This window comes from Mastacembelus armatus, chromosome 17 (assembly GCF_900324485.2).
Source record: "Mastacembelus armatus chromosome 17, fMasArm1.2, whole genome shotgun sequence".
Taxonomy (NCBI): Eukaryota; Metazoa; Chordata; class Actinopteri; order Synbranchiformes; family Mastacembelidae; genus Mastacembelus; species Mastacembelus armatus.
In genome coordinates, this window is record NC_046649.1 from 12,363,027 (window position 1) to 12,384,634 (window position 21,608).

Genomic DNA, 21,608 nt, shown 5'->3' on the forward strand with positions numbered 1-21,608 from the left:
TTTGCATTAGAACAGAGAACAGAACAGTATTTGTGTTTCTTTATGCTAAGCTAATTAGCTACGGCTAATTACCGCTTAGCTCCAGTTCCATACTTAATGCAGCTCTATCAATCTTATCTTACTCTAGACAGCGTACGTCCCAAAGGACCAGCTACATCTGTAAAATGATTCAGCAACACTGTCTCTTTCTTGAGGTAATGTACAAGAGCAGAGGATTAATAAGACTAAGACTGATGGTGTTTTTCTACCACTGTATTTGAATAGGAGCAAATATCTTGATATAGGACATTATAATACAATCGATACTACTATAATTAAGGTGAAGTGGCCATTTAATTTGTGTATAACAGGTGCCTGTACCTCTATCACTAATGAGTTTATTCCATCCAGTAAACAAACCAAGCTAAAAAGCATGCTCGACAGGCTTACAAGAAATAATTCCATTTTCAGTTTTTCCTTATGTTTATTACAAGAATATTAATTATATTTTTGGTTTGCATTGAAACATGAAAATACATTTCTTTGAGTAGCTTCTACACTAATTTTGTTTAACAGGCATCACAACCACTCAGCCCAAACACTTCTCAGTCAGTCAATCCACACGTTAACATAGTACGAAGCTCCACATTGAACAGAATTACCAACACATCAGCCAACAAAAACACACACCTGCACACACCACCAAATTCATTAAGTTATGGGGATGACTATATTTATTACCCAAACATCCACACACATACACATACACTACTGTGAGGCCATTGCAGTTTGCAGGTGTTGGTATTAGATAAAAATATAAAAGATTTGAAAACACCATCTATTTTAAGTTGGTCACATACACTGTGTATATTACATGAGAGATACATCATAGTTGTTAAACGGGACATGTAAAAATCACATTGATGGACTAGCTAACTGGACTCATGAAGGACAGAAGTTAAATATGGAGACTGGTGTCTTGAATTCATAATAACAGAACTATTTCTTCATTAGACTGTATCTTATTACAGGCAGACATGCGAGTGATAAACTTCAGCATATAAAACATGAATCTGTTACCTCTTCTGAAAAGCATCAGAAAACATTATTGTATTTTAAGAAACATAACTACCTCTGTCAGGTAATACTGAAACACATCACAGGATGTTTGCAATGAAACGATTGCCAGTTGCTATGACGATGACGACCCTTTAGTAAGAATCATCATGTTTGCTTGCGCTGAAGTACCCACAGGACATTATGATCCATGGGACTGGTAGGGAGATCATGTGCATTAGTGTTTCCAGCTTGCTGTAAATGTGTGTGGTTCACCTCTGATGGGAAACTGAGCGTTGTTCCCAGCTCAATGGGCATGACAGCAGGATGAAGAAGGAAGGAGGGGACAGCTGTCTGATGTTAATATTTAGCCCTGCAAGTCACTCAGGCTTTATTCCTTTGCTGACTGTCTGGCTGTCTCGCAGGAAACACTTAATCATTAAAATAATCTTGTTATGAGGTAAGCAAGAGCACAACAGCCTCTCAAAATCAAATAACACTAGTCTTGCTACGCCACTTCCCACAATGCATTAAGACTGAAATGTTACAGTATACCCAGAGTATTAGAAACATTTGTTCTGCTGCTGTGCTGAGCCCTTCTATGATGACGTTAATGAATACAGTACATCAGATATTACTGTGCAACCTGAAACTTCAGGACTACATCGAGGTGTGAAGGTTCGGGTAGCAGCTGCTAGTTTAAGAATACATTCGCTCTTCCATAACCAGCAGCTCAGACAGTCCTCATATTGGTGTATATGTCAGTTACCAGCCAATGTCAGTCTTTATCCTCACTTGTCCTTGGCTAAGTAGCCCAAGTGTGCGTTGGTGAGGAAATCACAGGTGGGGATGCTACTGACCGCCTGGTGGATGTTCATGGCTGTGATCTCTCTGGGTGACCTGAAAAGCCCAGTGGAAGATAATGAGGATTTGGAGCATGGCTCATCACAGGAAATTTGCTTCCATTTGCCTAGATATCACAGCCTGGCTTCTGAATATGTATAACTGTCATTAAATGCTTTTTTACTATATTCAGCTTTGAAGTAATGTACTCAGAGGTCTGTTATCTCAGTTCTTCAGTTCTGTGTCAAACTGTCCTACATAATGTATCTCACAAAATACACAGCGGACAAGGACAGTAGAACTTACTGATGTATGATACCCACTGACAAAAACAGTTCAAATGCTTCTAACAAAAATGTCACAGATCATTAGTATTTGCAGAATTATTACAGAGCAGAAAACACACTGCTAGTTTTGGAAAATAATTAACTTAACTTTGAGTAGTATATACAAATAAAATTAGCAACTGTAACTGAATTGATAATCAAAACTGTATGTCTTTGGTAAATTATTTTGTCAGAGTGCTAGCAGCCACTGGATCACTTTTCATTATCTCATAACAAAACTTTTAAAATATAAGGTTGACATTATTCCCTATTTACTATATGTGTAGTATTGTCAACTAACTCCTCCAAAAAACACAACCAAAAAAACCAACATGGCAGGCATTTAGTGATCTAGCAAGTATTCAATGGGTTTAATGACACAGGAATAACCAATGGTGGCCATGATGGCTCTAGGTAGGAAATACTAGGATCACTTCATTTATTGCTGTGCTAAAGATAGAACAATATATGGTGTACCTATAGTATTTTATAAAACGCAGTAAAGTAAAAACATTACTGCAATTTTTTTATTAACTACTAAAGCAATATAAGTGATCAGTTACTTGCATCCTTGGGGAACTACTGCAAAGTTACATAGATGTTGTATATTGTGTAGCTCAATAACACTGTGAAACAGTTACAATGGAAAATATTCATTCAATACAATACATTGGTTTTTATTTCTGTTGTGGACGAGTTAAGAAAAATATGAATGATAAACTGGTATTTTGGACAGGCCCGACATTTTAAGTGAAAAATGGAGCACTAGCAGGCTGCATGTTCGAGAGAAAAAAAACAGAGGCTGACCTGTTCTGAGGGGATTTGGCATAGGCCCCAGCCAGAGCTTCTCTCAGGATGTCACTGGCAAACTGCTCTGTAGCCTGCCACACACGCACACACACCCACACACATAGTCGTCATTACTCACACAGAAAGCCACTCTTGTAGAGTACAAGGTAAAACACAACCCTATGTGGATGCTCTCATCACATACTGTATATTCATCATTCTAGTCAAGGGTATGTTGGGGGTATGACAAGTTATTATAGATGACCAACGTTTTTTGTTCTGGCCTGTAAAGTGACCGACCTTCAGAATCATGGCTTCGACTACAGGAGCAAACACATTCTTCTCCACCTCGACCGGCTGGAAGGTCACCCCGATCTGACGGAGACACAGCAGTCATCATAATGCAGCTTCTAGTTTAAAACAGCTACTAAAACCAGCACAGTGTTAGAATGTTGTTCCTTGAACTCATCAACTCTGTCTGTGTTTCCATCCACAGACGTTCCTGACCTGCTGAGCTGTTTCACTGATAAACTGGGCAGACATGCAGGGACCCAGGAAGAACTTGGGCTCTGTGTCAGCTTCTTGCTCCTCCTCTTTGACCTTTAGTTTCTGGCAAGGTGGAGTCACAGTGACGATGTCGATTATTTCATTGTCTGTCTCCTCTGGTTCAATCTTAAGCAGGGCTTGCATCTGCTCCAGTCGCTGCACCAGCTCTTCGCAGCTAGTCAGAGTTGACGGGCACTCTGCGGACAGATTCACATGTACGTTTAAAACGCCGTTTCAAAAGCAGCAGTGAAGCAGAAACAGCAACTGCTTCAGTATTTCACTCAGAATACTGATTCTTTATGTGTGGCTGTGTGTTCATAGCAGAGATGAGAGATTGCTTTTGTAAAAGATGGGCTCATTTTACCAGACAATTATAAACCGCGATATTTATACAAGGAGAGTGGAGCAGCACACAAACAGAGATGATCATATTGTCTGGCTCTGGTGTGTGTGTGAGCTAAGCAGCCTTGTCTCTCATCCTTTGGAGACAAAAGACAGAATTAATGAGAAGTCCCTGTGAATACAACAACAGAAATGAACAGAAACAATGCGGCTCCACACTGGACGCCTTCACACACTGCTGGATTGCAAACACATTACTGGACCAGCAGAAGTACTGCACCCACACATGCAACACTGAAGGGAAAATATCGACCCACTTTAAGCTGCAGAAAAAAAAGTAGACTGTGAAATCGCAAACAAGGCAGAGTAAACATTCTCCTAAAGAACACACATACAAGAACTCACCAGGTTCATTATCTATCTGTGTGAGGATGTCCTCAATGGACTCATCATCATTCTTACGTTGGGGCTCAGGGTCAGGTGGTGTGTAGCCCCTCTGCCGACACCACTGCACCACCTCTTTGGTTTTTGGTGGCGTGAGGGCCTGCAGACGGGGTGAGCGGTCCAACACATCCTGGACAACCCGCTTCACCGCCACTGCTCGCTGAAGCTACACAGAGACATACCAAAATCTATTCTGTGAATCTGCACATTTGGCCTAAAAACCCTAAAATCCAGAGATTGAGAGCGATTACCATTTTTTTTTTTTTTTTTTTTTTGGCTGCCAAAATTTGATGTGTAGAACTATGTGTGCACAGTCCTCCACTCCAACCCAGTATACAGTATCCTGCAGTCTACATTCCCCTGTCCTAAAACTGTACAATGATGTGCTTTGAGTAACCTGTCCCATAAGTAAATTAGTGACCTGCAGATATAAATATCCTAGTCTGGTCTCTTCTGGGAGCCTTTTACAGTCATCCAGAAAGAGAACAGACAGTCAAGACATGGGCTGATCTGTACAAGCTACTGATAAACACATTAAGAAGAGATGAGTGGAGATAAACATACAGAGATAAACATTTGACCCGATGGACAGGAAGACATGAGGCAAATAGAAAGTTTGCTGAGTCAGAGGTCCAGACCTGAGCACCAAGACAGTGACAACAACACTGAAAACAAAGCAAACTATTACTGACATCACAGACCACTCGCATCTGAACTTGGAGAGCAAGTGCTAAGAAATATTACTGGGGTTAAATTTAAGCTTTAGTAGAAAAAAATGCTGTGCATGCACAGCAGTGAATGTGTTCAATAAAAGACTAAATACAGGAACCCAGCTTTCTCATACTGAAGAACAGCAAAAACACTGCTAATAATGTTTCACGAAGGCACATTACAATATTTCCATGATTACATCAAAAATGCTATTCTGATCTTAATTTTTCACAATATGATTTTCACAACCAACACACATTTTTCCTGCCCTTACAGGACTTCAATGGTGCTGAAGCTGAACAACAGCAAATCTGAATTTTAGCCCAGCTTAATGTACAAACATAGAACAACAAAAAGTCACCTCTGAGGCTCTGCGCTTGCCAATATTCCAGGAATAATACTGTTCTGTCGAAGAGGCACAAAATGGATGGGAGTCTTCAGCTAAACAAATGAAAACCAAAGATATAAACTGCTTGATAAGTCACATTGTATTAACTTTCAATTTGTTTCCATACATGAACTTTTTAAGCATACCAAATAGAAGACAAGCTGACTTACTCTTATCTGGCACAATCAGAGGGAACTTCTTTACCACAGCTGTCAGCAGCTGCATCATGGTCTCGATGTGCTCAGTGCTGGAGAAGAGTAAGGCAATAACAAGTGTCAGGTGTGCTAGAAAATATCCACAGATATGTGATATTATTATTGATATGTGATATTATTATTGGTATGTAATATTATTATTTATTACATGGAGTTCCACTAATCCCCACTGGAAAAATACTTTAGCTAATTAAAATGGGTGTGAACACTCGAAAGAGTAAAAGAAATAATCCCACTGTGGCTCAGTGTCAGTGCAAAGAAAAATCTGTGTACACTCACGCCTTTTCTCTAAGCAAACAAATGAGCTATCCTTCTAATTATCTATTGATGTAAGTGAATGTAGCATTGGGAGTTTTTCTAGCACTTACTTGATGAGGTCATGCGAAGCGTTGTCTGCCCCTTGTTCCTGCTTAACGGTGGTAGTTGCAGAGGCACCGTGGACAGAAGTGGGGAGAGGAGCAGTCGCCGGGGGTGATGGACCAGCTGTGACAGCTGTGGCAGCACCTGGCTCTGTTTTCACTGTGACAAAATGACAAAATGTGTATGAGAGAAAGTTCCATTTCATTAAACATGGGAAACTAATTTGACACAAAGAGATAAAAGGCAGTGATGAAGGGTGTGCACTATGACTGAGGACAATTTATCAGTATCAAAATTATCATATGGCCATTTTTAACAAATTTAAAACTATACCTGTCCCTAACTGACAAACCGGAAGAAAATTATGGTTGTGACATGACACGACAGTGGGTGTAAAGAGGATGATGCCTTTCACCTTGTGCCAGAGGCAGGGCAAGGGAGGAGGATGTCTGGCTGGCAGGACCTGGGGAGGCTCCTGTTCCAGCTGCTCCAGGAATGGAGGAAGATGAGGAGGGAGTAGTGGAGACTGGGCCTTTAGACACTACTATACAGAGAAGAAAATACACACTCAGGATGGATCAATGGCCCCTTAGGTAAAGGCTTAACAGATGAGAAATGGGAGGGGAGGAAAATGGGTCTTCCAGAAGTGATTTACTACAGACAAAACAGGTCCTATAGCATGTCTGAGTGCCTAGCCGGCAAAATAAAGTTCAAAAAGACAAAGTGAATGAAGCTGCTACAGTCTTTTACTCTTAAACTCATTTGAGAGAACAATTAGAAGAACATGCTTTAACTCAGCATTTGTTCTGCATCTGGCTGTAAAAAATGTCATTGATGTCAATGCAATTAAATATTTTATTAAATAGCATTTCTACTGTTTTTTATTCTACTTTAGGATTGGATCTATTTTAGGTTGAGTGCCCACATTTTTTCTAGAATGCACACTTTTTTTGCAGTATAAGACACTTCACCTTTCCCAACAGGCATGAGTATGGTCTGCAGCCCTCCAGACCCAGTGCCAACACCCAACTGCTTCAGCTGGTTGGCAGGGATTGTTAAGACTGTCTGCTGTGAACTGGACCCCCCAGAATGGATCTTCAGCATTCCTGGACAAAAAAAAACTAATATAAAGCCAATTTGCAGCTGGACCTGTATAATATTTGTTCAAATATTAACCTTTACACACATTCAAACCGTGTGATAAGTGTGACACTTTTCTCTACCTACCAGAGAGGGCTGCACCAGGCTTCCCTCCTCCAGCTGCCATCCCGCTGACTAATGAGGCTGCAGTGACCACTGATGTGCCACCGCTTTTGGGCACACCCACCACAGCCCCCACCCCAGCACCCTTGGACATGCTGATGACAGGCATGTTGGTGATGCCTTTGGCAACCGTCACTACAGCTCCAGTTGAACCTGCAGCACTCTTTGTCATTGTGGAAGAGTTGCCAGAACCCTTAACCAACGTGGCCATGGAGGTCTTCGACAGGCTGCCACTGGCAGCAGCACCGGCGCTTTTAGCTGCACTGATTACTGCTGCCTGGTTGGCTGCAACGAGTAGTGAGTGGTGCTGAGAAGCAGCCTTCCCACCATCAGCAGCCTGCACAGAACAATCAGAAACACAGCTGTCAACCAGTAAAGTAGCAGAAACAGTAACATTTTGCACTTTTCTAATGTGAATGTCAGAAACAAGGGAAGACAGTCAGTAGGATCTAATTTACTGACATTGTTCCTGTGACAAAGTGCTTTGATAGCATACACAATATTTCCATGCAACAACACAGGGAACTTACAAATCTTCTATTTGTAACTGAAAACCCTCAAAATGGATTGGATAAGAACTTTCATTGACAAAACAGGTATTTTTAATATATTTTGTCAGGTACAGTGTGAAAAAAAAAAACCTCCCAGTGAGTCGTGCCCATCAGGTCACTGGTTTTCTTGAATTCTCAAAGACACAAGAGTTAATAGCTGTCACAGAGCCCTTGGAATTCAATTCAAAGAGCAGTTTATCCAAAATAGAAAAGCAGTGATAAACCCTTTCTTTGTTTACAGGAGCATCTCACAGCAGAGAATGCTTCTCTGTTTGTTACACACTGTACAAATATTGTGCATGACAAAGCCTGCAGGAAGTTGTTTTAGGTATTTCCATTTTTCAAATTAATGAGGCCTGGCCACTGACTCTGAAGCTATAATCACCCAAACCCACATTGGACTGCTTAGATTTCATCACACACCCTCTCTGACAAATACTCTGCTGACTTTGCTATTCCACTCACACTGAAACGCTCCTTGCTTTCCACATATCTGTACTGCAGTGGCAAATGATACATCACTCAAACAGTTAAAATGTTTGCACAAAATGTAAAACAAATAAAAATTCATTACCTGGGTTGTTAGTTTAGTATTATGGGAGCTTTCACACATATTAACACTGATTATTTCTGTATCTGGGAAACATGGAAGTCGTTTTTCCACATCTAACTGGAATGGGTTGAAATTTAACTAGGTAATCTGGTGCTTGAGATCAAAGCATGAAGAAAACACTTCAGATCTATTTTTAATGTAACTGCTGCTAGGGTTTGAAATGACATTAAAGGGAAGCAGCTGTCTTGCAGAATAAAACAGAAAATCTGACTGTGTAACTAGCCTGTTGTTGGTTGGCTGCGGTAGCAGTGCTGACTGAGCCGGGGGTGGAGCTAGCCGCGGTAATGACTCCGCCCGTCATCCTCAGTGTGGTCATCCCTGGCTTGGACAAGTGACCTGCTGCCGTAGCTGTTACTGTCTTAACAGAACCATCAGACAACTTCACCTGTGCACCCTGGGAGCCCACAACCTGTCAGTCACAGAAAATGATCTACCTTTAACATCAGTCCACATGAACATAACGAAACTGTTGACACACAGTAAATCATAGCAAAGTGAACTTCCTTTCAAGACTCTGACAAACCTACATAGTCCAACCTTTTCTTACAGTAAACTTTGTTGACAACATTAATTAGAAGCCTCAACAAAAATCTCTTAAAAGTTAAAAAAGAAACACACACACTCACTCACATATCAACGCACAATGGTTGTTAATCAGAATGTCAGTGCTACTGGTAATATCAAGTCTGCAACCAGCCAGAAAGCAAGAAGCATCAAGTGATGAGAAATAACAGTGGATATGGTGCAGTTATATAAACCACATGAGGGGACTTGTTCCCCCTCCTGCCCAGAGGCACATGGGTGAGTCAGACCTTCACCAGCTGTTGCCTGGAAAAATCCTAAACAGCCACTCACTCACACACACTATTAAAGAAAACCTTAAATATTCTATCTTTAAATTTCCTCAGCGATCCTCTTAAACTGCAGACTACATTTAAAACATACATTAATTAAAATATAATATGTATATAATATATAATTATACTTTTATTAGTTCACTACACTGCTTATTGTGTTAAATAAGCAAATTGGCTTTTTCTCTGAAGAGAAATTTAACATGGAGAAATTTAACATCGTATTGACCAAGGTAAACAAGGACAGCTGTTAGGAATGAGGTAAACCAGCCACACAGGCCGACAGAGGTGCTCAGTAAATACTGAAGTGCTGGCCAACACCAACGAAATCATTCAAATACAGACATCTTAAAACTGTGCTGATCATTGTACTGGATCCTAAATGATTACTAGTCCAAAGACTAGCCACTTAATATCAGTGGCTAGTCTTTGGACTAGAGTGGGAGGTAGAGGGCTTGTAGGTCTCGATGATCAAAGCCAGGCTGTTAGTAAAAGGACAAAACAGAGGTAACTATAACAGCTTTTATCAGTAGTAGACAATATAGAGGTTATAGTGAAGTCCTGATCTCAGATAAGTTCCCCCATATTCACCTGAGCCAGAATGGCTGCCTTCTGTCCAGCTGTGACCCGGATGGCCTGCTGGGTAACAACTGCGGGAGATGATGCTGAGTGACCTGCTGAACTGGAACCCCCCTGCTTCCCTGAGCCCTGTGCCGGCTGGCTAACCAGAAATGTACCCTGGGAAAAATGGACAAGCAGGGGTGGGGATGAGATAGAGAACTCGCAACTTATTGCAATGACAGACTTAAAAGATGCAGCTGTCATGGTCTAAATTCAGCTACGTAAACCATGCAGTCTTTTAGAATACAGGCTACAGTATCCTGTTGAAATTAATCCTAAGGCAAGGATTATCATGCCATTTGTATTTCATAGTACAGTGTATATCAGGGAACATTTCTATAATGTGAATGGGATGACAACTAAAAGTATAGAAAAATGCTTCTATTACTTCAAATGTCATAGTACATGTCATAGTAGCTCGCAGAGAATTCATTTTCTGTTGTCCGAAATTAATTTATCTGAAGCGTTTGTCCATGTACGAGCAAACTAACTAACTAACTGTTCAGAGATATACAAATTAATTTAAGAACAATTGTTGAAAAAGACTGATCATTACTAAAAAACATGGTCCTAATCAGTTCTTTGAATTCAGAGGGAAACCTCAACAGACCATTTCATTATATGCTGTTTGCTGAAAGCACAGACAGCACTGTTCTCAACTGCAGGATCAATTCTGCTATAACCAATGTGTCTAATTAACAGAACACCGGGCTCAATCTCTCCTTGAATACAGAAGCGTGAGATTCACCAGGTTTGCATCCTGTACAGGTCCTAATCTAAAATGTGTTTTACTATAACTGGTGCCGATGAGTATTAATTGGATAATATGCAGAACCTCTTCCCTTTCCTACTGACCTTTGAAGAAAAACAAACATTGCTCAAAACATGCCAGCAAATACATAAAAATGATCTAACAAGAAAGTGAGTTCACAACAACACAAAAAACATCAAAAAGAATATTTTTGTACCAGAATGTGCATGCTTTGTATTATAATGCAAATACATTTCTACCCACCTGTGGGGTCTGTTTAAGGATATAGGAAGTATAGGAAGGCAGACTGCTGGAGGATGAAGAGGAGGAGGAGGAGGTCTGAGAACTCCCAGCCCCTGCAGATGAGCTGCTCTGGGACTGCTGACCTAAATTACACAGAGCCACATCAGCCTCAAGTCTGATAAACAATCCCGTTACTCTTTGTTTCAGACCGAACCTCCTCTTCTATTCATTAAATTGAGAAATTTCTAAGTTTAAAGTTAAAACCTATGTTACTAGACAAATGATTCTGTTGAAAAGCTAGACACAGCAATACTGGTTTATGGATGAGAAATTTGTAGTTTGGAAGAAAAATGAGATGCGGTTAAATCTATTTAATCTCACTGCAATTTGACAGGACGTGTGCTGTGTGAGGGATTCTAGCTCGCAGTACACATTAAATACTCTGCAGAAAGAAACACATGACTATGACTGAATCACTGTCCAGAAGGCAGTGTAGCAGCCAAAATCTGTAACTGCCACCAGAACGCCTCAAGCTGTAGAGTCACTTCAGAAGTGGGTTTCTACTTTTCTCAAACTTTACAGTGACATTTTTAATACAGCCGTCTACGTCTTGAGGCATGGAGGAGTAAGAGTAAAAGGCTTTTGGCTGAGACACTAAACCCTGATACTGAGTCACTTTATGAAGACAGTTCATAAAGCACAAGGACAAACACAAGAAGAAGAAATGTATAACCCCTGGTAAAACTGCATACTGCATATATGGTGATATGTCTGCTTAGAAATAAAGAGTAGTGAGTTTAACTATTCTCCACACTTGCTTCCAATCGAATTATAGGTGATAGGTAAAAACGATGTTTTGATTCCTGAAGATGACATTTTAAAGTGGAGGTTATATTTGAAGGTATGTATTAATAACAACAGGTGTTCTAAATGAATTGACTGAGTGCCTTTCAGTGTTAGAGGGCTAACTCTGTGGAATTAAAATGACCCTAGGCAATTGTTCAAATGAATTACAGAATGTGATACATCTCACTTGCGCTGGAGGCTCGCAGGATAGCTCCCTGTGGGATGAGGAGCAGCTTTCCCTTCCCTGAGGGATTCTTGCTGTTGGTGGTCAGGTAGAGCTTGGTGCCTGGAGGCAAATTGGCCAAATTGGCCAGGTTGTTGGCTGGCAGCTGAAGAGTAGCCATCACTATAACCATACACACATTGAGTGTTAAGCCTTCATGCTCTTATGATATTGTACTACAATTCTGAAAACAGAAAAGTTAGCATGATATAAATGATTCATGATAATTTTGAATTTAATCAATTCACAATATTCTGGTACACGTTTGTGTATGACTCTAGGTTTCTTTACACAAAATCCGAAAAAGATTCTTCCTGAAAACATATTGCTAAACATAAAATGTGTAATCCATAAACTGGTTGGGAAAATTGAAATCATATTTATGGTAATGACATGATCAGCTGTGCAGCCCTAGCATCATGTGCACCTGTATGTGTGTGTGTGTGTGTGTGTTAACTCTGACCTCCGCTCTTGCCACCTGAGCCACCAGCCGCTTTAGCTGTGGCCTGCTGACCAGAGACACCACTGGGTCCACTGACAATGGCTTTAGCGACTCCCTGAGCTAAAACCTGTTTCCCAGCCATCACCTTGGAGACAGAGGGGCTGCCCTTGGAGACCAGAATCTGTCCACTGCTAAGAGCCACCTGTTTGACTGCAGACTGAAGTGTTGAGCTAACGGGAATACCTAACATCTAGAAATAAAAGAAGTGCCAGATTTAGCTTCTGAACAGCATTAACTTTTTGACAACACATATATGACACTATGATCACATACAGTACTTTATATTTTCATACATGTGGGCACATGGAAGAGAGACTGACCTTGCTAGCTGTGGCCCCAGTTGGCTGTTTCTGGGCCGAGACTGAGATCATGTGACCTCCCTTCACTGCGACAAACTGGTGTGCTGCTGTAGTGGCGGGTTGCTGCTGGCTGGTTACTGTGGAAACCATCTGCTGCTGTTGTGTTGGAACTTCCCCTGGCTCTTGCTTGATAATAACCTGCACAAAAAGTGAGTGCATATGGAGAGGACTGTAACAGGAGGGCCAGAATACTGTGAAACAATACCAGGTTGCAGACATTTAGCTTGTATATGTGTACATTTACATTTTCAACATGATACAGATAGCAAGGCAGTGAGATAAGATTTGTTGTATATTCCCCATCTGCCATGGCCTTTCATACCACAGACCCTACTGTACAACCTGAGCCACTGAAAGGCCCACTATGATACAACAGGAGGACAGTGTATTTCTTTCTTTGTGGATGGTGATGGGATGATGAGCATGTGGGAGTGGGAGTGAAACAGAGCTGTGCAGTTCTCTCTGTAAAGCTCTCCACACCCAGTCCTATGTTCAGAGTGTTGTCCCACTTAAACAGCTTGCCAAGGCACTCACATTTGCTGAAGATAGCACTCTGACCTACTATTTATGCCGCGCTGCTTTGTTAAAGATACAGATACTACACTGGGAGGTGAGAGATGAATAAAAAGATATTTTAGATCATAATTCATGTTAAAGGGTGACACTATAAACACTCACCTTCACTCCTGAGGAGAGGAAGGTGCCGGTGTGAACTTTTGGGGCTGGAGAACGAGTGCCTTGAGCAGCAGACTGTTTGGCTGAGGGGCTTCCTGTAGATTAATGCACACACAAACACACACAATAAGTCATGGAAGAGCTGACTGTACTGGTGATGGCTCACTGGAGGTCATGACTTTCCACAGACAGAAGCCGATGAAGTGCAAGGTGACAGTTTCTTGTCAGGGCTATTCAGCATGAGTGCTGAGATTTGGCTGCTGCATTTACTCACAGAACCACTAAAATGTCATCCCTTACCTAATGCATTCAAATATTTTTTATCCTAGGATTGGTGAATCAGCCAGAACACCCACATCAACCTCATCCAGCTTGATAAAACATCACTAAAAAGCACTTCAACCCTGCTACCAGATCTGGTTGATCTCTGCATTTGTGGAGGAAGTGTGGGAATGGCTGAGTAGGCGAGAGAGAGGGAGCAATCCAAGGTAAAGAGCAACTAAGTAATATGAATTGGAAGCAAACAGCCATGGAGATGAAAGATGAGTCTGCTCTATGATGGAGTGATGCACACATGGTGCGCACATTTTGCTTCATCAAGCAGTAACCTGTCATCGTTGTAGATTATTGCACACCTTGTTCATGCGGAAATATGCACACAAACACAAAAACAAAAATCTGATTTGAGTGTATGGTCTCATCCACAGCTCAGTCACCATGGTAACCTCTTATCCAGCAACCATTCTGCTGGCTCATCATACTTTATGTGTGCACAACAAAGACAAAAGAGAGACATCGAGACAGAGAGAATAAGAGGAAAAAAATTAAGTGCTAGATAAGGGGGTAAAAAAGGACAAAAAGAAAAAATATACCAATGTAGTGAGAGAGCAAAAGAGAGAGAGAGTGTGAGGAAGGGGGAGTTTAGTTTTCACTTTAGTTGACCAACATCAGTTTTGTTACGGAATACATCCTTCCCAGCTGTTTTTATATTCTGTGTGGGTGGTTTAGATACTGCTTTCCGATTTTGTTGCAGGTCCACTTCCGATTTCAAGCGACACTTTGACATTGAGTAGGAGATGTGTACCTGTGGAGGCGGCAGATGAGGATGCCATGCTGCCTGGCTTGTCAACTATGATATAAGGGTTGTTGAGCACCGACGAAGAGCTTTGCTTGCTGTGGACAGGGGTAGAGGTGTTGGATGTGCGAGGCAATGGGGAGTGGCTTGGGGTAGAGATTGGAGACCCTGTGTTGGGAGAGAGCACAAATGCTATCAGATGAATAATTGTCTTTAAAGGTGCTAATAACAAATTAAGATGAAAATCCATTGATGGAACATATAAAGCAAAAACATGTTTTAGATTATCTGGTTGTCAAAAGTTAGAGAAATGGTTTCTGCAGAGTACCCCACTCTGCAGAAACCATTTCTCTAACTTTTGCAAATGTGTGCCATGAGGAACCCATGACAAGTCTTGTTCATTTTATTACTCCTGAGCAGTACAGCACATTCCTAACAATGAATGTATTTGAATAATTAAGTAAGTTCAAGTTAAGTTCAAGTTAAGTGAGTTCAGGTTCATTCAAGTTAAGAATGAGGGCCAATGCCAGAGAACAAAGTTTTATTATTGATACTGTTGTTCCATATTTTGCACTCTAATAAACATTAAGCTAGTTAGGTGTTTAGTATCAGCAATTCGTTATGTTTTTATTTTACCTGCACTGAATCTGAGATTAAAAAAAAACATTTCTGAAAGTATTCTATTAACAAAATTACCAAGCAATAGGGTTGCGTAACTTAAAAATCCAACTTTCTTTTTATTTCTGAAGAAGGCAGCGTGCAAAGCAATGATAAAGCAATTAGAAGTGCTGGGAAATGGCCACTAGGTGGAGACAGTTACCTGAAACAATTTTACAGCTCATGGTGATTGGTTGGAATGATTTCCCAGGAGACTCTGCAGGACTGGGTGGCTGTCCTTGTGGGACAATCTTACAGCTTGCTGTGATAGGCTGGAAGGCAGAGTTGCCATGGGAACCCAGGGTGATCCTGTCACTGGCTTTGGGTCGGGTTGGGGTGCGTTCACCAGCAGTGAGGCCTGAGCTATGACCCCCTGTGGACCTCCCCATCTCTGCTTTGATGAAACCTGGGAAGAGATGGAGAAGTACTTTCATCAGTACTCCTTTTTAACTTCATCTGGTGTTGAGATGTGTGCTGTCACAAAAGTATGTAAGAATTAAGAGTATACAATAACACCTCTAATTATTAACCAGTAACTTTCCATTCATGACTGAGGAGGCAGAATGGCCGTTATACTTATCATACAAAAATCTAAAGTGACAGTAATGTAGTGTAATAATAATAATGTAAAATACACAAATTAATAATTATGTATAAAACAGTAAATGGTCCTGTGTGCATACCTTTGTCTATAATGTTATCATGTGACACAGGTGGACTGCAGTGCCCGTAACTTTGGGCCAGGGGGCCGGCTGACATGGGGCTGGCCGCTCTGTGAACCGCCTTGGAGGAGGAGGGCTGTGGGATGTAGTCCTCCCCGAGGGAGTTCCTGTGAAGCTCAACATCAACCACCTGGAACAAATATAGCTCATTGTCAAACTAGAGCTCTGAGGACAAGTCATTGCAGGAAACACAGTGCTTGTTTATAACTTACAGTTTCTGCTCCAAGAGTCTGCAGCCCAGTGTATGTCCTGTCCAGCTGCAGGAAAACAACAGAGAGGAAAAATACAGAGAGCTTAACTTACAAAGTGCAGTAGTAAATTGGATAATCTATCACCATCACAACTAACAGTTATGAAATTATTTTAATTACTTCATTAATAATAATAAAATGACCATGAAATCGCATGAGGTTTAATAATATCTTGTATTACAAAAACATTTAATTAAGTGCTTTGAAATATACACTTGTAGTTTGTTGCTTTATGTTCACTCTTTAGTTATACAACATATCACGTGTTACTTTTAAGTTAGGTTGTTCTGTGTTCTCTATTGTTAACTGTCTGATATTGTACCCACACCAATTAAACAAGTTACTTTCCTTATGTGCACAAGTTTTAACAAAAATGTCAAAGTACATTAAACGATTGCTAGTGGCTCATTTGCAATTTACCAGTGACAGCATAAAAGTTGTCATTAAAACGGTCATTACAGAAACATTGGGTTGTCTATAAGAGTAAGTTTAACTAAGTTTAACTGCTATGGAAAAATATTTAGTCTGAGTGTGAGGATGAAACAAGCTGAGTGCTGATGTGGTCTGACCTTTAGCTGGTGGATGATGTCAATACGTTTGTTGCGAGGGTCTTTGAAGTGAATCTGGATCCTCACTGGAAACTCACCCCAACCGCGACGTGTTAAATGAAATGGAGGCTCACTGAAAGCAGACACATTCAAAAAGTCTTATGTAACAGCATTAACACACCGATCTGGAGAAAAGAAACCTACAGAGGCATTACACTGATTTTGTGAAAATAAATCTAAGCTCCCACTCTGGATTCTGACTCTGAGTGAGTTAGTAATCAATGACTTGAAGGTCTCTCATCTTCTCCCCCTTTGAAGCTTAAGATTTTCTTCCCCAAGTAGGAGACACTGATCTGACTGAGTGCATTTACAACACCATGTGTAAGTGCATGTTTATTATGTGTCTATTCAAGTGTAGCCTATGAGTGATGCACTTGTTTTTTTCTTAGTTTCATTCATCTCTTCATCTACATTCAGTCTGTGTCGAGAGTCAGCAGACAGCATTGGGCCAGTGTGGGGCTCACGGGGAACGAAGACTTGAGTCTTGGGGGGATGTGTGAGAGGCTGCTAGGGCAACGTGAGCGTCCTGTCAGCTGAAACAGTCAGGAGGCTACAGTTCAGGATAAGTTGCTGACTGATGAAAGAGTTGATTTACTTGGACGCCATGGGCAAGCTTAAACACTCTGCCACTTTTAGAGGATAAAAGCTAAAATGAGACATCTTAGCCACACAACTCAGGGTTACAAAAGTTCTGGTCCTTCAAGATGATTCTTAAATTAACTTTGTGACACTGTTCTACACACCTCAGTGCTTTGGGCTAAGGCAAGACAAATGTTTTTCTTAAAAGACGGCAATGTCTGTATACGATTTAGGTGTGTCCACTATTAAGCATGTTGATGTTGACTTCTAGTCTGACTCATTATTTATTAAATGACGTTACATGCCCCACCTAATGATGCCTGTGTACAATGTGTGCTATGAAGATGTTTGTACTTAGTCTGCACTGATTCTAACATCCACAACGGGGCATAGTCTATTAAAGGATTTTCATAATCTTTTCACTGCTGACTATGTGAACAGAATGTGTGAATATCAGTAAACTGTCCACGCTCTGAAGCTGATCTTAAAGTTCCTGAATTAAACATCAGCTGCTGATGAAGGTAGTTTCTTACACATCTAGGTACTATTATCCAAATGTGTTTCTTTACTTCGGGACAACCTTTGACCTAGAATAATAATGTATGACGACTAGGCACATTTTATTGGAACAAGTTTGTCCTTGTCTCTCTGATTTCTATTATTGAGGTAACCACAAAAGCACAACTCAATCTTTATAATCCCCACCTCTATCAGAGAATGGAATGGAGAAAGGAGTGCGTACACACATTTTGTCTACCTCAAATAGGCAGATAAACCAGACTGGCACAAACCTGACTTCTACTAGGTCATTGGGTTTGTAGCTGGGATGCAAGAAGAACCAGACTTTCTTTACAAAGTGGTCAATGGTGGGTTCCTTCCTGGAGCCTCTGACATACACCATCCACTTATGGGTAGACTGATCATTCTCTTCCCGCTTGTCAGGGGGAATGTATCTGAGTGAAAGAGACAAAATGAAAAAAAACCCACAAGGAGTAAAGAATTAGGCTCAGTAAACACAGAGGATAAAAGAGCAGATCAGGTTGTTTAGGATAAAAGGGTTTTGAAAAAAAAAAAAAGAAGTTAATGCTAAACATATAGTAAAACAGGTGACAGGCAGGTGGACAAGGCTATAAAGCAGCCAGCATTTATAATACACATGTAATAAAAGGCCCTTTGAACTCAAAAACAAAGAACAAATTACTGACAGGCTTAATGACTCACAGGCAACTAATCAATTTAAAGTTTTACAAAGAATCTGACAGAGCATGACATGCATTACATTATATATTAGCTGGCAGGCCATTTGAACTCATTTAATTCCATTCATATTCTCTTAACAGTGTATGACTGTTGAGTCAGGTTTAACCCTTCTGGTTATACACTTACGCACTGTAGCACGTGAGAAACGGCCGCCTCTGAAACAGTTAAGTGTGCACAAGACAGACGGGCCTTGTCAATCTAGCGTCTAAGAAGTAATTATTGAAGTAATTGTACTTTGTGTTTCACTGAAACAAATGGTCCCAAGAAACTGTCAGCTATGAGGCCCAGATCATACCCAGAGAGGAAAACCTTCATCAAGACTGGGCTTGTAGCTAAACTGTGGCTCAGCTTTTCAATGCACAGCCATGCAAAGTACAAAACTTCTGAGACAGAGACCTACTTGTTTTAGATGTGCATTACCTTAAAATCATCCCTTAGTTGTGAAGTTCATCTCACACTTGCATTGAACTTTTCACATATCAACACACATGTTTATACAGGAGTGTCTCCTATTCTGAGCTTGCAGTGCCATCAGAAAGTATTCAGCCCCCTTCACTTTTTACACTTTACTGTATTACAGATTACATTGATAATACCTCAGTTTTTGGTTATCAATCTATAATCAACTTATAATAACAAACAAACAATATGTTTTTTGGATTTTAAAAAATGTATTAAATAAAAAAAAACAGAAACTTGGATGTGTCAAGAGATGTCACTGGAGTCCAAGAGAATCAACTGGACATAGTTTAGAAAGATCCACACCTGTGTATCTTTGCATAAGCTCCCACAATTTACACGCTATCAGAAACCTATTTAGCAGTTCATGTAAAAAAAGGAAAACAGATGAAAATGATATTCTCTTCAATCACTTGGTACTTAGTGACTTTCTGAGAGGCTCCTGACCAATAAACTGAGAAGGCCTAACATACAATGTAACATAACTTCAAATAACAGGTGTTTGTAGTTGTGGTTACTTACTTGGATACATTCCCCACTACAATTGTCTTCTTTGCATACAGTCTAGAGGCTTCATCTCCAGTAGTGTGAAAGGTCACCCTCTGCTCTGCTCCTATGGATGATGGCACGCCAAAAGTGTCCTATGACAAATGCAGAGAACATGGCAGGTTTGATAGGGATAAAAATCACACAAAATTAACGCCAATAACCAATAGACATTCATCAAATAATCAATAACCTGTCTGTGATCTCTGTACTCACTTTGCCTGTATTCCGTCCTGGCCTACGGTCCTGTCTGTTGCTGTCCTCTTCTTCCCTTTCAGCTCCCTCTCCATGATGTGAGAGGGACTCGGACTCAGAGTGGACCAGAGACGGAGTGTCAGAGCCCTGGTTGAGAGGGGAAGAGGAACGGGACGGGGACTCCAAGAACCGGCGGATTGCTGGATGGTTCAGCACTGCCGGGTCACTCTTAGTTGCATGCTAGGACAGGGAGAAAATAAAACGTGTTGCTACTGTATCCAAGACCAGCTGACACATACTATGAATATATAAACACCCAGTAAACAAAGAGTTACCTCTGGGAGCTTTGTCACGCCAACATTGGCATAGTAATTGGCAACTATACATGCCCTTAGCTTGTCCATCATCCTCCTGGCTTCATTGAGTCGCTGCAAAAACAATGAAACACAATGAACCAAAACAATCTGCTTAGTACCACCAACATACAATGTTATGACACCATGCCAGTACAGTTTCAAGCCTACACCACTGATACACAAATCAAAAGTAGTTTAATAAAAGAAAGAAAAGACACTTTTCTAGGCTCATCCACCTACCTGATTTATCACATCTATCTCATGCTCTTTGTTCTTCATCTCCAAAGCAAACTGCTCTCTGATGATAGTCTCAATCTTCTGTACTGTCGCTTCTCGGGCTGTCAGTGCAGGAATACAGGAGAAACAGACATTACAAGACCAGGGAACAGCTGAGCACTGTTAGTTATTAAGCAGCTGTAATACCTCAGGGATCAGAGCCCAAACTTACCATTATGCTCAGCCGTTTTATTCCTTTTACTCTTTTGGATCAGAGAAATATCCTCATAGTCGGGATCATTGCCTTCTATTTTTCTTTTAATCCCTGACATGGCTGCCTGTAAAGCAAATATATTAAGTAAAATGCATGACAAAATAGCTCATCATATTCCTGCTCCTATGGTCAGCTGTGACGATAACTACTTATCATGGAATTAGCCGGCTAGCAGATAAGGCTAATGCACATAGCTAGATAATTTTAGCTTTGAATAGGTAGCCAGTTGTGCTAAAATAGGTTAGCAGACCGTCTATAAGCTAGTATGTGATCAAACTAGTGGCCAAAAGCTTCCAACTAATCTGATACAACGAGACAAATATTAAATGTTAATCCACCGTAGTACGTGTTGATCAGTGTTGGAGAAATGTATGGCAGCATGCCGTACTGTAACATTAGCAACCGCTACCCTTGTTTGCTAATGCGGCTAACGTTAGCACACGTCCATAAACACCGATTCAACCTGTTTTTAAACGCAGACTTACGAGGCTGCCCTGTACTGAGGAGCAACGTTTCTTTGCGATGCGTGTACTTTAATTCAACGAGAGCACATCCTTAGTGTTATGCGATATTAACATCACAGACTCGTGTTTAGTAAACTGCTAAATCTCGAGGTGGACAAGTAAGCTAGCAGGCAGTTAGCCATGCCACCTCAGAAACTGCCACCAGGGGTCGCTAATTCTGCAGAGCAGATGGTGTAATGTGCATCGCGCTGGAGGCGATAACCTTAGTTGTGCTCCCTGGAACTGGAAGTGTAATGAGATCATCACATCTTAACCTGTCTCACAAGAATTCAGTTATGAAAGCAATTAAAAACCGGCACGCAAGTATTTTTCTCACTTATTATTATGTAAAAAGCAACTTCAGTGGAAATCATCAGAGACATCACAGGTGTATTTTTAAGATGGTT

At 40.8% G+C, this 21,608-nt stretch overlaps 1 protein-coding gene across 2 annotated transcripts; it reads right to left on the reverse strand.

Annotated features, from left to right (window-relative positions):
- Positions 1 to 335: 335 nt before the first annotated feature.
- yeats2 (YEATS domain containing 2) lies at positions 336 to 21,352 on the reverse strand. Of its 2 annotated transcripts, none has more exons than XM_026313920.1 (30): positions 21,184 to 21,352; positions 20,657 to 20,762; positions 20,449 to 20,546; positions 20,188 to 20,280; positions 19,874 to 20,092; positions 19,634 to 19,752; positions 18,184 to 18,345; positions 16,775 to 16,886; positions 16,167 to 16,211; positions 15,916 to 16,084; positions 15,396 to 15,638; positions 14,585 to 14,743; positions 13,504 to 13,595; positions 12,787 to 12,963; positions 12,428 to 12,656; positions 11,929 to 12,087; positions 10,917 to 11,038; positions 9,872 to 10,018; positions 8,650 to 8,835; positions 7,227 to 7,599; positions 6,971 to 7,105; positions 6,415 to 6,540; positions 6,008 to 6,158; positions 5,595 to 5,671; positions 5,398 to 5,477; positions 4,287 to 4,491; positions 3,501 to 3,736; positions 3,294 to 3,368; positions 3,012 to 3,085; positions 336 to 1,935 (listed from the first exon to the last, which is right to left on the reverse strand). In XM_026313920.1, exons 2-30 carry the CDS (start codon positions 20,754 to 20,756, stop codon positions 1,827 to 1,829), a joined length of 4,272 nt encoding a protein of 1,423 aa, XP_026169705.1. In that variant the 5' UTR covers positions 20,757 to 20,762; positions 21,184 to 21,352; the 3' UTR covers positions 336 to 1,826. The 2 variants fall into 2 exon arrangements, with proteins under 2 accessions (XP_026169705.1, XP_026169704.1); XM_026313919.1 differs by having other exon boundaries at positions 6,415 to 6,543.
- Positions 21,353 to 21,608: the final 256 nt, after the last annotated feature.

What these genes read in the sequence shown, in the direction of transcription:
- yeats2 (XM_026313919.1), bottom strand. Translation starts at nt 20,756, where the DNA reads ATGTCAGGGATTAAAAGAAAAATAGAAGGCAATGATCCCGACTATGAG. An exon ending in TAAAACGGCTGAGCATAATG is followed by an intron (nt 20,547 to 20,656) that starts GTAAGTTTGGGC and finishes CTGCACTGACAG; the next exon opens with CCCGAGAAGCGACAGTACAG. An exon ending in ACAGATAGATAATGAACCTG is followed by an intron (nt 3,737 to 4,286) that starts GTGAGTTCTTGT and finishes ATCTGTCCGCAG; the next exon opens with AGTGCCCGTCAACTCTGACT.